The following is a 15715-nucleotide window of genomic DNA, read 5'->3' as shown; positions in this document are numbered from 1 at the left end:
TGTTAAGGTCCTGCACTAGGGCTTTAACCCCTTTTCCTTGGCATTTGTGTCACGTTCCTGGATAAAAAGTGTTCGCCAGCAAGTTTGGATGTGATTAGGAGCTTTGATCTTGTGTTTTCCTGAGGGTGTAAGTGTAGCCTTCGAAATTACCAATTGAGCAGAAATCAAAGCAGATCAGATTTTAATCTCTGTAGTAATGATGTGCTTTGTTCATCGATTGGGTCGTAGATCAAAGCCACAATGGCTCTGTCATCCCGCTCCGGCCAAAACTTCCCGAGGCTGCACTGACACCCCTGGATCCCAGAGGCTGCTTTGCTTTGCCTCTGCTCAGTGCCCTTTCCTGTGTATGAAATCACAGACATAGAGACAGATTAAGAACTTCTAAAAACTTTTCCCAAAGCCAGAAGGAAAAAGATAGAAGCTGAAAATAACAGGATAATTCCTGGTTCTGTACCCAGGTTGCTATCTAGGTCATCCTGCTCTCCTGAGCAGGGAGAGCTGCCTCTGCCAAATGCTGAAAGCAATAGGATGCTTTTCCTGTCTTCTCTGGGGCTGTTCTCTTTCTGTGGGTGCTGGGATAAACCTCTTTACAAATTTTGGCACTGGAAAGGCTTCCTGTTACCCTGCTGGCCCTCTGACCTGGCTCAGGGGGTTAATCACAGGTACAAAACTCATGGGTGATTTTTCCGGTTGATTTTTCATTGTGGAAGGCAGTTCAGGATGAGTCCTGGGAATGCTGGCTTTGGGGTTTGGTTTTTTCCCTTTCTTACTTTTTTTTTGGGAGACTTTCTCTGTGCCAGGGGTGCTCTGTGTCCGCAAGATCCCTGATATTTTGGGGACAGCACTTGCTCCCACACAGTTTGCGAGCTAAATCCCTCTACAACACGACAAGTCACTACATCAGGGTCCTTCCTCATGGAAAGATTTGTGGATTTGGGTAGTGGAGCAGGTTTGGGAAGGGGTGCAGGGGTGTAGAGCTCTCCTGAGTAGCTGCTTAAACCACTGTGTGGTGTAAACCTCTGTCAGCTTCACTTGCAAATTGGGAGACTTAAAAATACCACCCAGCTTGGGTTTAATTTTGTATAATAATAATATAACTTACACTTTTATTGCTGGGTTGGCTGTCTGGGTCCCCTTTAATAAGGAACAAATAATTGCTCTGAGTAGCTCACTGTGTGCTATAAACTGATATTATCAGTTCCACACGCTAAAAATAATGAAGAAAAGCTGTTTCTGTTATAATTCTGTTAAAATTCTGTTACCAGGTGTAACGTCAGCAGGTGCAGCTGGTCAGTGCTAACCCAGGGCTGTTCTGTGTGTGTCTTTTAGGGTGGAGTACATGGAGAGGAGCAAGCACCTGCAGGAGCAGCTCAACGAGCTGAAGACAGAAATTGAGGCTCTGAAGCTCAAGGAGAGAGAGACAGCTCTGGATATTTTGCACAATGAGAACTCCAGCCGGGGCAACAGCAAGCACAACACTATTAAAAAGGTATCAGAAGGCCCCAGTTTGTATCCCCCCTGATGAAACCCTTTAAAAAGAACCCTAAAATCGTCCTGCTTTTGATAATAAAATTGTTGGATCTAGGCTTTCTTCCCCAGCTGCTTAGCTTTGATTGGAGAATTCCAGCTTCTGGTGGTCCTGGTGTCCTGATCCAGCCTGGTCTCTCCAGTGCTGTGGGAAGGGATTTGAGGGTCTCCAGGGCTGAAGGTCCTTCTGAACCTTAAAAGCTGTACAAGGATGTTGTTGGAAGGGCTCTGCATCCCCAGTGAACAGGAAAAGCCCTCCCTCCCTATTGCAGCTGTTCCGTATGAGCACTGAGCTTGTCTGGTGAATAATGAGGGCAGAAATACTCCTGGCTTAGGAGCTCTCAGTGGAAAAAGCCAAAAGCTCTTCCTCTCTTTTAATCTCTCTAGAGAAACCTGTAGTGCAGCTTCAGTCACTAACAGCAAAGCCTTTGCTGGCAGGGGGTGTGAGACCTCTGCTCCCTGGAGCCACCTGCCTCCCGCAGTGGGGCTGACATGAGGAACTTCAGCCAGAAATTGAGGCTGCCTGGGTCTGAGACCCAGGGCTCCCCTGAAAGCTCACAACAAAACATCTTCTTTACTCTTCTACATCCCATCTTTTTCCTTTGCCTCAGTGCTGGGCTCTGTAACGAGGGGCTGGAGGCACATCCATGATGCATTTGGATGGTGGTGGTCAGCCCCACTCACCTGCAAAGGCTTTTTTCCCTGCAAAGGCTTTTCCTGGCTGGCTTTTTGCTGGCAGCTGTCCTCGGGAAGGATTCAGAAATCCACATGGCACGGGATGCAGGCTGTGGTAACAACTGCAGGCTTGAAAAACAAATTCTACTCTCTTTACTATTCCCAGCCAAAAGTTATGTCTGAAAGGATTTGGAAATATCAGTTCTTGCCGACTTTTGTGGCTGGGAGTTTGTGATCACTGAATTGGGGCAGGAAAATGAATCTAGCGGGGCTCACTCACCAGTTTCCCCGTGCTGGCCTGGAGCTATTCAGGTTCCTGTCACACTAGAGCTGAGAAAATAAAAATCTTCACAACCCTTTTTGTCATTGTAGAATCTGGAGGCGTTTCTGCTCCCAGTAGGTTTTGGAAGGATTTGTCTCTGTGTTCCAAGTCCTTGGTTTAAACAGAAACTGCTAAATTTTCACTTCTGACAGAGAGGAGTTCATAGAGAGCTGATGGTCCCATTTGTCTCCCTTAAAGAGGGTGGCTGGGCCATCATTACCATGTCTGTCAGGGCTTGTCACAGTGCTGTCACTTTGCCTGCCTTTGAAGATGGAGTCTTGTCCTGTCCCCTCCCTTCCGGAGGCAGCGGGGGCTGCCCGGCTGCTGCATCTCAGCACGGAGCAAAGGTTCCCAAATAATAGACTATTAGTGGAGACATCAGAGGGAAATTACAGCCTGCTCTGCTTTTGTCTTCACTGTGGAGAAGGCAAGGAAACACAGGGCACTGGGATTGGGATATCAGTCCAGCAATACTTCAATGGCACCAACCCTCTGCCTCACCTGGAAGCTGCTGGTTGCTCCAGGCAAGCCCTAAGATCCCACAGATCCCCTGCCCTTGTATCACACACGGGGATTATTATTATTATTTGTTGTTCGTTTTATTTTGCTGGTTTAGCCTCAAGCCCAGGGCAGAAGACCTATCTGCATTTGAGAATTCCAAGTAGGTTATTCCAAGGTACTCTGCGTGGGGGTGCTGGGGTCTGCCTGTGGCACTAACCCGTGCATGAGCTTGCCTGCGCTCCAGCGGGACCGGCTGCCCGCGGTCCAGCCCAGCTCTCCCTCCCTCAGGAGCACTCCCAGCCTCTCTGCATTTGTTCCTACACCTGATCCTCTGTGCTGGGAAGCTTTCTTGGCAGAAGTTGTGTTGGCAACCTCAGAGGGGGAGTTCAGGTAGAGGCACTTTAATAATTCAGGCGCGCCTGTTTTTGCACCGGTGGTTGGGAATCTATCGGAGGTGCAGGGCAGCCTTTGAAGATTCCTTTAATGAAGTAAAACAGCACCTTCCCCCTTGTTTGTTGCAGAAAAAAAAATCAGGAGGTAAAAAAAATACCCCAAACAAACAGCTAAACCCAATAATCTCTGCTGCCAGCACTGTCAAAACGGGCTAAAAATGTGCAGCTCCATCTCGGAGCCGAGCAGCACGAGGATGCTCTGCCTGTGCAGAGAAGCATCCCAGGAAGGTAAAGCAGAGGATTGAGGACAACTGGTGTCTGCAGGTGGCTCTGTGCCAGGGGAAGGTCACCAGCACACCTGGGGACAGGAGTTGTCCTTCTCCCTGCACTGCCTCTGCCTGTCCCTCACCACCTCCTGCCCCGGGGGTCCTGCTCTGTTAATGCCACATCTCTTATTCCTGGAGCCTGCTTTCCTCCAAGGATTTGCCCTGAATCTGCAGGCTGTATGTGCTGAGCATCCACTCCCTCCTTCAGGAGGATGAGTTTGGGGAAGCTTTCCTGCTTCTGCCCTGGGGCAAAGTTCTTGCACAGCCACAGGGTTTTGGGAGCTTGGAGTTGGTGGCACTCAGGGAAGTACTGGGATACCACACTCACAGATGGCAGAGCTGGTGGGAAGTGCTTTTGGAAAAGATAGAGCAATTCCACAGCACCTCTGGAGCTCGAGACCAGAGGCAGGAGGTTGTTTTACCCAGGAGAACTCAACATGAGGCTGTGCTGTTCTTCACTGCACCAGCCATTCCAGAGGCTATAAATCCCTGGAGTTTGGGGTTTGTGCCAGCTCTGAGCAGCTGCAGGTGTTCCCAAAACAGGCTGCTCTCATTGTTAAACAGTTCCATGGGGAAGAGGCTAAAAGGGGTGACCCTGCAGGTCAGGGCCACCTTGGGGAAGGTGTTGGATATCTCAGACAGACTGGCTGTGGATGAAATGCATTATCCCATCCCACCTGGCTGGAAGAGCTCCGTGGCAGGTAAATTTGGGGTGAAATCCGCTTGTGGCCACAGCACAAGGAGGTGAAATGAAGTCCTGGCAGCTTGTGGGAAGACTCTTCCAGCAGCTGGGAGAGCTGCAGTGCCCAGGAGGAGCCCCCATAATTAAAGCATCTGCACAGCGAGCACTGCAGTGTGACCTCTGGGGTTTGGTGCCTGCCTTTGAAGGCGCCTGCTAAGTTTTTCATGTTTAATTACGTGGTTAACATGCTAATCCCTTTTTATGAGCTCTGTGGGCACAGCACAGACACCTCATCTGGAAGCTGCTCTCCCTTCTCCGTAGCTCCCTGCCGTGGGCTGGTGCTGTGGCTCCAGCTGGCTCCGATTCAGGAGGGTTTGTCACTTAGTCTGTGGTAAAGGGTGAAAAACCCACTTCTTCCTCATCTCCTCCGCTGCAGGAAAGCTCCCAGGACAGGCTGCTAAAACACAATCAGGTCTTTGATTCCACTTGCTTTCTTCTTGCACAGTCATGCTTATTTACTGGGATTTAAGCCCTTTGAAGTATCCAGGCAAGGAGCAAATCTCCACGCCTGTTCCCAGACAAGCAGCTTTGTGGTTGAGCCTCTGGTCCTTCCACAGGCAGCCTTAGCCTCTCCTGCCAGGCTCTCACATGGCTGGGAGCAGCTTCTACAGGGCTTCAGCTCAATCCCAGGGGATGGATCACTTTTGGGGCCCCTGGGGATCCTGCTGGCTCCTTCCCTGGCTCTGATCCTGGATGTAGTGCAGTATTGCCCTTGGCTTGGATAATGATCATTGTGGAGACACTTGGAGATCTGAGCTGGGGATGTTCAGGCTGGAGAAGAGAAGGCTCCAGGGAGACCTTAGAGCCCCTCCCAGTGCCTGAAGGAGAGCTGGAGAGGGACTTGGGACAAGGGATGGAGGGACAGGACACAGGGAATGGCTCCCAGTGCCAGAGGGCAGGGATGGATGGGATATTGGGAATCAGGAATTGTTCCCTGGCAGGGTGGGCAGGCCCTGGCACAGGTGCCCAGAGCAGCTGGGGCTGCCCCTGGATCCCTGGCAGTGCCCAAGGCCAGGCTGGACACTGGGGCTGGGAGCAGCCTGGGACAGTGGAAGGTGTCCCTGCCATGGCACGGGTGGCACTGGATGAGTTTTAAGGTCCCCTTTGGGTTTAGCCAATGAACAGTTCCCAGCTGGAAGCACAGAAGGGTGAGTGGGGCAGAGCCAGAGGGACTTCTGCAGCCTTGCCTTCCCTCCTGCCACCTTTGGGATAGGCTGTGGTCTGTCCTTGTGAGGACACTGGTGGCTGATGATGGCACTGCTGCCTGAGTGTCTCATCATGCAGAGAGGATGTGCCACCCCCACACATCACAAGGCTCCTTCATCATCTGGACAGGCTGGCACTGGGGCAGATGCTTTCTCTATTTTCCACCTGCACCAGGCAAGCAGTGTGCTAGGGATCACTGAAACGTGTCCCTTGAGGACTTCACAGTTCCTGTGGGGTCCCTTTCACCTCCTGGCCACTCCCTTCCTCATCTCTCTCCTTCTGGAACTGCAGATTCCCTGGAACAGGTCTGTTCTGCCCCAGTAGTTTGTTGGGAGAAGGAGGATGTGCCCCTTGCAGAGAGAAGGGACCAGCACAAGGAATGCTCTGGGCAGGACAAAAGGAGGGAGTCTGGGTGGGACAGAGCAGGCTGAGCTGCCATCCTTCCCTGTGGGTGTGGGACAGGGATGAGGCTCCTCAGTCTCCTGCAGGGCTGTGTAACCCAACCCCAGCTGGAAAGGGAGTGCAGAACAGGCACACCACCAGCAAGGGACTTCCCAGGAGCAGCAGCTCTGGCGTTTCCCATTTCCTTGAGAGCTGTGAAGTTGGAAAAGATGAGTGAGGCTGCCAGCTTCTCACTCAGCCTGGCACCTGCCTGGGGTGCAGGTGGGAGCCAGGAGACACCCAGTGGGCAGAGCAGCTCTGGGAACACATTTTCCAAATGCAGAGGGAGACAGAGGCTCGTCCCACGTGCCTCTTGCCCACACACCCCCACGTGTGACAGACCACATCCCTTCCAGGTTCATTTTCCTCCCGGTTCTCCTCGGAGCTGGGAAGTGAAACTCCCAGGCAGTTAAACTGGGACACAGCAGCCTCTTTTCCTTGTTTACAAGGAGCAAGAGGAAAGTAGGAAACGTCAGGCCTATCAGCTATTTCTGTGGCAGCCTTTGAAAAGCGTTTCCTTCACATGGAGCGTCATCTTCTCCTTTCAAATGGGCTCATCAAAGCGTCGGGGGCTGGGGGACAGTTGTGCTCGGGAGAGAATAAACGGCAGCGTGGGAGGGAGAGAGGAGCAGGGAGGGAAATGGGAAGAATCACAGGAAAATAGGCTTTGGGTTCAAAAGTAACACAGTGGGAATTGAGAGGTCTGCCTGGCCGGTGGGACTGGGGAGTGGGCAGGGATGGGGAAAGGCACCAGGGCAGTGAGTGGGGAATAAAGAGGATTTAGTGTGTGGAGCACTGGGTGGTGATTAGCAAGGACTGTAGATCTTCACAGCAGCAGGAAAACATCTTGGCATCACCACAGGGTGAGGGTGGCACAGGTTCCCCTCTCCTCCAGCCCAGCCATACTGCAGGGTAAGCAAGAAAATGAGACATCTTAACCTTCTCCCTGCTGGGGGAAACCTGGGAGCAGTTGGTGTGAGCTGCAGCCCCTTCCTGTTGCGTGGGGATGGCCCCACTCTGGGGGCTCACAGGAGCCTTGGGAGGGTTTCCCTGGGCTGGGTTTGCCCAGCCTCAGCATGGCTGTGCCTGCAGTTATTGGGTTACCTGCTCCAAACCGCCTGTACCTGCCAGGCACTTACTGGGTTGCTTTGGTTTGTTTGTGGTGCCTAAATCAAATCAGTCCAGCAGCCCTGGGTAGCAGCAGGCTCAGAGGAGCCCCAGTGCAGGAATGCAGGAGCAGGACTCTTCCCTCTCTTCCCTTCCTGAGATCTTGATTCATTTTGAGCTCAGGCCGCTTAATTGCGCTGCCTCTCTCTCCCTCTAAATTTTCCTTGATGGCTCTGGTAGAGCATCGGGAGCCCACCCTCCCTCCTGCAGGAAGGAGATTATCATAATACTGCTTGTAAATCAATTTTTTTTTTCCTTTTCTCCGCACTGACGAGGATGTAACTCCCTCTTAATCACCCTGCACAGCGTTACGCTATGGGGAGGGATATTTATTTCTCCTCGCCTGGCCAGAAGGGGATGCGGAGACTGCAGAGAGATTTTGGAGGTGTTGGAGGCTTTCCCCCCAACAGATGATGGAGAGGCCAGCACAGGGTGGTGCTCTCCCCTTTGCTTTCACATCCCAGTGCAGAAAAGAAAGGAAAAGCAGTTGAGGGAGTGGGATTTCCCTGCAGAGGGCTCCCTGTGCCCACCGGCTCCCCCTGCCCCCAAGGCGCCCCCTGGTTTGAGTCAGGATGGCCCAGAGCTCCCCCTGGCTCTTCCCACCTTCCCCCAGTGCATCCCTCGGTCCTGGTCTGTGTGGTGCTCCCAGTGGGAGCAAGGATAGCCCTGCACTCCACAGTGAGGCAAACAACAACAGAAGAAGGAAAAAGGGCTGGGGAGAGTTTTCCCCTCTGGCACGGGCAGTGGAGAGTCAGGGAGCAGTGAAAAGCAGCCCTGATTTCCTCTCAGGTGGTGCTGGTGCCTGGCTGCAGAGGGATGTGAGGAGGCAGCTGCCTGGAGCTGCTGGGGACCCTGATCCTGGTCCTGGTCCTCATTGGAAGGGACCTTAAAACCTGTCCTGTCCCACCCCTGCCATGGCAGGGCCACCTCCCACTGTCCCAGGCTGCTCCCAGCCCCAATGTCCAGCCTGGCCTTGGGCACTGCCAGGGATCCAGGGACAGCCCCAGCTGCTCTGGGCACCTGTGCCAGGGCCTGCCCACCCTGCCAGGAGGAATCCCTGTGGTGTTTGCCTTTCAGGTGGCAAAATCTGGCCACTGCTGGGAGCCAGTGACCCACAGGGCACAGCCCTCTTGGGAAGTCTGTGCTCCCTCCTCTCCATGGGATCCCATCTCCTCCAGACCCACCTGTGCTCTGACTCCTTGTATGGCTGCTCTTCCCGTGCCTCAGATTCCCTGGATGGGTTAAAAAGGAACCACTCTCTAGGAGCCTTTGGATGTTGTGGATGAAAGCATCCAGTAAAGGAGCAGGGCTGCATCTCTCCCTTCTCCCTGTGCCTGTGCTGGATGCTCCAGAGCTCTGCTGGAGCTCTGCTTCCTCCTGCTTCCCAAACCTCCAGCCTGAGGCAGGCACAGCTTTGGGCTCAGGCCACCCCCAGGGGTACCCCAGGACCCCCAAAACCTGTGGGGGGTTAATGGAGAGCTGTGTGCAGCTACAGGCAGAGAGCCAGGCTTGAAACAGTTGGGTTCCTTGGTAAGCCTGAGGGGAACATCTTCCCTGTGCTCCATCAGCGGCTGCAGCTTTGCCAGGGTGAACCACAGGGAACTCCCCTGTGCTGGGAAGGAGTGAGCTCCTGTGGGCTGGGGGGTGCCAGGCTCTGGCTCCCCAGCCAGGCTGCAGAGGGGATGGATTTGGAGGCACAGCCTTGGCAGGGAGATAATGGAATCATGGAATGGTTTGTGTTGGGAGGGTCCTTCAAGCTCATCCAGTGCCACCCCTGCCATGGCAGGGACACCTCCCACTGTCCCAGGCTGCTCCCAGCCCCAGTGTCCAGCCTGGCCTTGGGCACTGCCAGGGATCCAGGGGCAGCCCCAGCTGTTCTGGGCACCTGTGCCAGGGCCTGCCCACCCTGCCAGGGAACAATTCCTGATTCCCAATATCCCATCCATCCCTGCCCTCTAGCAGTGGGAGCCATTCCCCCTTACCCTGTTGCTCCAGACCTTGTCCCAAGTCCTTCTCCAGCTGTTTTGGAGCCCTTTAGGCACTGGAACACTTCCAGGAATGGGGTTCCTGTCAGATGGCCCCAGCAGTGGGTCTGGCAGCAGCCTGGGACTCTCTGCTCCTTTTTTTTTTCCCCTCTCCAGCCTTAGAGAGGAAAAACACTGCCTGTATCACACAGAATCCCTGTCCCACCTCACCCACCTTCCAGCCAGCTCTGGAGGGGATGCTGGAGCAGCCAGGGGGATGCTGAGGAGGAGGAGAGCCAGCCCTGGCCCAGAAGCTGCTGCCAAAGAAGATTATTAAGCCCCTGTAGAAATTTCCTCAGCAATACAGATTTTTTTCTGACTGGCATTAGAGCTGAGAGGGAATTACTGAGGAAGAGCCATGGGGGAGAAGCAGGGAGGGGGGGAAAGCGCCTGACTGCTCCATTGAGGGGCTTAACTCGCTGTAAGGTGATCCCAGGGTTCCTGTTTCAGCAAAACCGGCATTCCCAGGAAGGCACCGTGCTTAATCCAGCTGAAACGGAGCCCTGGCAATTAGCCCGTGCTTTGGCAAACTCCTGGTGATCCAGCAGCTGCTGGAAGGTGGCACTTGTGCTGCTGCACTCCATTGGGTGGTTGGCTGTAAATCCTGGGATTTCTGCCCTGCCACTGAGGATTTCTTTTATCTTCTTTGGCCCCTTAGCAAGTGGGCTCAGGCTGCTCCTTGGAGTATTGTTTGTGGCATGGCTGTGGAAGGGGTTCCAAGGGTTTCCAAGGGTTTCTGAGTCCTGCAGAGCCTGCAAGGACAGTCCTGGCAGTGAGGGCTCTCCAGCTCTGTCCTGTGGCAGGATGGATGGAGTGCGGTGGGATGAGATCCCAGGGTGGCTGCATGGATCACTCGTGGTGGGATGGGGCTGGATGTGAGCACAGAGAGGATGGGCCCTGTTTGGTGACAGAGGGGACACGTGTCTGGTGGCTGTCGGAGTTGTGGGTTCTCCCTCAGCTCACTGAGGTGTTTCTCCTCCAGCTTCCCAAGATCCCTGTATGTCCTCCTTGTCAGGGGCCCCAGGACTGGCTCCTTGGATCCAGGCTCCCCTGTATTCCGTTCCTGGAAGCCTCAGCCATGCCAGTGACCTTGATGGAGTCTCTGTCCCTGCTTTCCCTCGGGCTGTGCTTGCTGTGGTGGGGGCTGCACGACCCCCGGCTTCTGCAACCCCCTGGGCTTCCACATTCCCTGGCGTTTCCAGAGGGATCCAGGCACAGCTCCCTCCTGGGAGCCCTGTGGGAGGTGGGGGTGCCCCCTGATCGCGCTCTGCTCTCTTCCAGCTCACCCTACAGAGCACCAAGTCCCGTGTGGCCTTCTTCGAGGAGCTCTAGGGAGCAACCGCTCGGCACCGCTGCTGCTCCGCCCCGCCGGAGCCCGTCCGGAGCCGGGATCACCCCGGAGCCGCCGCTGCTCCAGCCTCTGCACACCCTCGGACTCGGGGCCGGCTGCCCACGGACTGTGTGATGTTCTCTAGCTTTGCAGCCGTTCATCCTCTTCCTGACACTTTGTTTTCCTGGGTTTTCCAGCTTTTTTTTCCTTATTTTTCTAGCATTGCTTCCAGGCTCGGCCCTCCAGGTTTTTCCCTGGAGCCGGGGTCGGGGCTGTGGCCGTGCCTTCCCACCCTGGCAGCCAGCAGAGAGTGTGCCCGAGGGTTTCCCTGGGAGGGGTGGTGACCCCTCGGGGTTGCCTTCTCCGGGCTCTGGAGCTCGGTGTGCCAGCCCGGAGCCCCCGGGGCCGGTCTGGAATTGCACGGGCCGGTCCTGGAGCCCCCGCTCGCTCCCGGAGCCCCGCGCGGAGCCGGGAGCTCCATTAGGATCCCGAGCATGTTCCAGTGGAGTGCTGTAAATCAGGAACGCCGCGCTGGCGTGGGAGAGGAGCAGGGAGCGGGAGGACCGGGACCTGGAGCTGGGGACATCCTGGGCTGCTTCCCTGGGGAGAGGAGGTGGGAGGAAGGGCTCGTCCTCCTCCTCCTCCCTGCTGGGAACAGGGAGCGGGAGAACAGCTAGTGCCAACCAAATGAAACCTTACTGTTCCTGCAAACTGTGACAAACCTGGGCAGCTTTAGGCTGGAGGGATCCCGGGGCTCCGGGCTGGGCTCTCCCTGGGTCCCGGGGCACCCCAGCCCCTGGGAGCCCCCCGGGAACGGCGCCGTCCCGGGCTGGTTCCGGGGCTGCCCGCTCCTGCCTGTCCCATCGCGGGTGCCTTTGCTCTGACCCCCCCGCGGGGGGAACAGGGATGCCTTGACCTTCCCTTCCCGTCTCCGTCCCAAATCCTGGGCCCCTCCCGGGTGGAATCCTCTTCCAGCTGCGTTTACCCCCCAGCAGAGCCGGTGCTGCCCCGGGGATCCCTCACATCCCCTCAGGACCCCCAGTTCCTCCTTCCCGCAGCCTCACCTGACCCACGGAGTGACCCCCATCCCATCGCTGTGTATTTAACCCCTGGGATCGATCCCCGCACGTGGCTGCAGCTCCGATGGCCGTGGCCTGGCACAGCCGCTTTCCCATTCCCTGGACTGTTGTACTCCGAAGGAATAACTGTTTTCTCCTGTTTTAATAAAAATTCACAGCACTAGGAGGGGAGCTGAGGCTTCTTTGCTTTTTTTTTCTTTGGGAAAAGCTGCTGGGAGCCCGGCTGCCGCAGTTGGCGGTGCCGGGATTAATGGGAGGCGCAGCTGCAGTGCCGGGATCCCTCCGGGGCTCCCGCGGGACCGGGAGCGCTCCAGGTCCCTCTGCCCCTGCTCCCTCGGGGCTCTTTGCATCCCTCCTTGAGGGAAAAGGGGTTTGGGGTGCCCAGAGGGGCTGAGCCCGGTGTTTGCCATCCCTGATCCCGTCCTGCCTGGAATAAATAAAAGATGTGCTGCATTGACCTCAATTTTCTAATTAATCACGGATGAAACCGGCCCAGCCCAGCGAGCCCCGACCCCCGGGCTGTTCCCGGCCCCATGGATGCGCTTTCCATCCGCCCTCCGGCAGCCAAATCCCGGGGGATTCACGGAGCTCTCACCAAAGCTCGGCCCCGCCGGTGGGCTGGGGGATTTTTTCTGGTTTTTATTGTTTTAGGCAGGGTTGAGGGGGTGGGATGGGGTTTCTTTTGGCAGAGGGATGGCGGTGGGATACCCACGGGAATTTTGGGGAGGGATGTGGAAGGTGACCTGGTTTCCCACATGGCCTCCAGTGACAGGAATTCAACTGGTGTGTCACCTGCACCCCCTGCAGCCTGAAATTAATCCAGAGGAGCTTTGGGGTAGCACAGGGCAGGGCAGCAGGGCAGGGGATAAACTGGGAATGAGCAGGGGATGGGATGGGATGAGATGGGCTGGGATGGGATGGGATGGATGTGGAGGAATAGGTTTGTAGGGATGGACGTGCTGGAGATGCACCAGGTGAAGCCAGGGATGGATCCAGCATGGATCCCCCTCTGGCTCAGGGGTTCCTGTTGCTCCCAGGGGCTCTGCACAAAGCCCCGCACACCCCCAGCCCCGCACACCCCCAGCCCTGCACTCTCAGAGTTTTGCACACCCCCAGTGTTGCCTCTCCCACTCCCAGCCCGGTGCCACCTCCCTGCCCGCCCTCCCTGGCACATCCCAGACCGTTTCTCTCCTGCCAAAGGAAGTTTCACCCTGATTTTTTCCCTTTTTAGCAAACTGAACTCAACAGGAGCTGGGGGTGTGGGTTGGTGTGAGCTGCCTTTGCTCGAGGAAAAGAAACCATCAAAAAGCCTTTGCCAGGTACCTCTCCCAGCCCCTTCCCCAGCCATGGGTTCCTGAGGAAGGAAATTGGGGATTTGGCCAATCCCAGGCAGCACCTGAGTGCTTTGGCAGCAGTTCTTCACTTTGGGCTCCCAAAGTTTCCTCAACTCACATTATTTCACTTCCAAACCATTAAATACTCTCAAAAATAGAATAAAATGTTGAGAGCTGGGGATGAAAGGGACAGAAGGGAAACAGGGTGACCTGTGGATGGCAAGTCCCAGGGCCAGCAGCCCTGGAGGGGCATCAGGGAGCTGGTTCAGAGCCCACCCAAAACGTGCACAGCTGGGCCAGCAACTCCTTCAGGAAAAGAGCTGAGAATGGGCAGAGGGGATGGGGAAACTGAGGCAGGGATGGCTCTGGCCTGGCTGTGCAGCCCAGGGGCTGCTGGTGTGGCCTCCCCACACTCATGGGCTGCTGCTCTGTCCCCCCACTGTCCCCCTGCATCCTGGGGGACAAGGGAGGGGTCACTGTAGGGAGAGGGGGACACTGGCCAAGCCCCAGGCAGGGCTGAGGGCTCCTGCACATGTTGGGGGTGTGAGCACGAGGGCACAGTGTGGCACCGTGGCACCTGGCCATGGGCCACCACCAGGACAGGCTGGAGCTGGGGGGACCAGGGCACCCCAGGGCACCCAGTGCTCCGGGCAGCTGAGGAGGTAAAAGGGGTCACAGCCAGCTGGATCCTGCTCTTTTCCTGAGGATATGGGGACCTTATTCCTCCAGGGCTGCCAGCTGCCAGCCTGGTGCTGTCCCCACTATCTCCATCCATCCATCCATCCATCCATCCATCCATCCATCCATCCATCCATCCATCCATCATCCATCCATCATCCATCCATCCATCCATCCATCCATCCATCCATCCATCCATCATCCATCCATCCATCCATCCATCCATCCATCCATCCATCCATCCATCATCCATCCATCCATCCATCCATCATCCATCCATATTCATCCATCCATCCATATTCATCCATCCATCCATCCATCCATCCATCCATATTCATCCATCCATCATCCATCCATCCATCATCCATCCATCATCCACCATCCATCCATCCATCATCCATCCATCCATCCATCCATCCATCCATCCATCATCCATCCATCCATCCATCCATCCGTCCATCCATCCATCCATCCATCCATCCATCCATCCATCCATCCATCATCCATCCATCCATCCATCCATCCATCCATCCATCCATCCATCCATCATCCATCATCCATCCATCCATCATCCATCATCCATCCATCCATCATCCATCATCCATCCATCCATCCATCCATCATCCATCCATCCATCCATCCATCCATCATCCATCCATCATCCATCCATCCATCCATCATCCATCCATCCATATCCATCCATCATCCATCCATCCATCCATCCATCCATCCGTCCGTCCGTCCGTCCGTCCGTCCGTCCATCCATCCATCCATCATCCATCCATCCATCATCCATCCATCCATCCATCCATCCATCCATCCATCCATCCATCCATCCATCCATCCCCACCATCCCCACAGATGGCGGGTAGAGCACTGCTGGCTGTGAGAATCCATGGATGTTGTGGACTCAAATGGATGTGGAGCTGCTCCAGCTGCCAGCAAGCAGAGGGTGAATCCCTGGAGCCGTGTGGGGTTTTGGGAGAGGTGTGATGGGTGTGGGATCGTGGTGGGCTGCGGAACCAGGCAGGGGCTCCCATCCCTGCCCTGGGGTCAGATCCAGAGCAGGAATGCTGGAGTCCCACTCCCATCAGCTTCTGCTCGGCCACAGGGACACTGGGCATTGTCACAGCCCTGCAGGGATGTGCCTGCTGCCCCTTTCTGGCCATCCTGGCACTGGGCACCACCAGGTTCTGGCATCACAGAGCATCCCACTGCAACAGGTCACAGCATCCTGGAGAGATGGAGCTGATGTTGCTCTGCACCAGCAGCGGGATGGGAGCAGAGCCAGGCCCGGTGTCCCGGAGGCAAAAATCCCTCCAGGAGCCGCCACCTTCCCTTCTGAAAACGCCAGATCCCTCCCTGTGCTCCGGCACTCCCCCCTGTGCTCTCCAACACAGTGATTCTGATGCTGTAAATGAGCTTGAGGGTCCTTGACTGAGATCTCTGCGAGTTGTTTCTTGCTCCATCTCCTGGCAGGAGCAGGCGGAGTCACGGCTGCCCTCAGCACCCTGGGCTGCATCCCCTCGGAGGGTGCTAAGAACAGGCTCATCTCGATTCTTGCCATTTTTCCACAAAGAAAAATTCCCCCTAAGCAGAATTCTTGCCCCCTCCCCTGGCCAGGGCTATTTTCCCTCTTCAGAACCCAAATTCAGCAGAGCTCTCCGAACTTTTCCCATTCCCCCTTCCCTCCCTGCCCGCACCAGCTGCCTGCAGCCGCGCCCGGTGTTTCCCGTCACGGGTGGGATTCGCTCCCAGGTGTGGGAGGAGGCTCCTGACCCCTCCCCAGGGGCTCTTCCCGCTGCCCTTCCCGGGTTTCCAGCGGGCACTGGGAGCTGGCAGCCGCCGGCCGGGATAACCTTGTGGCTCGGAACATTGCAGCCATCCCTCTTGTCCCATCAAGCGCTCATTTAGGAAACATTTCACTAAATACCCACCTGACAGCACGGCCCCGGGAGATTGATGCCTCCA

General features: G+C 55.9%; 2 protein-coding genes across 6 annotated transcripts in view; both read left to right on the top strand.

Annotated features, from left to right (window-relative positions):
- NF2 (NF2, moesin-ezrin-radixin like (MERLIN) tumor suppressor) overlaps positions 1-11903 on the top strand; it is a 47319-nt gene extending 35416 nt beyond the window's left edge. For 2 of the 4 annotated variants that reach the window (XM_066562383.1, XM_066562382.1), the window contains exons 15-17: positions 1330-1489; positions 3141-3185; positions 10605-11903. In XM_066562383.1, the coding sequence (XP_066418480.1) occupies positions 1330-1489; positions 3141-3176 (196 nt within the window). In that variant the 3' untranslated portion in view covers positions 3177-3185; positions 10605-11903. The remainder of the gene's footprint in view (positions 1-1329; positions 1490-3140; positions 3186-10604) is intronic. The other 2 variants (XM_066562381.1, XM_066562380.1) reach the window with 1 other exon arrangement.
- Positions 1-15715, top strand: part of UQCR10 (ubiquinol-cytochrome c reductase, complex III subunit X) — a 149339-nt gene that overhangs the window by 99865 nt on the left and 33759 nt on the right. The gene's annotated exons all lie outside the window — the stretch shown is intronic.

This window comes from Molothrus aeneus, chromosome 18 (assembly GCF_037042795.1).
Source record: "Molothrus aeneus isolate 106 chromosome 18, BPBGC_Maene_1.0, whole genome shotgun sequence".
Lineage (NCBI taxonomy): Eukaryota > Metazoa > Chordata > Aves > Passeriformes > Icteridae > Molothrus > Molothrus aeneus.
Note: the sequence above shows the minus strand (reverse complement) of the source record. Positions and strands in the feature narration are given on the sequence as shown.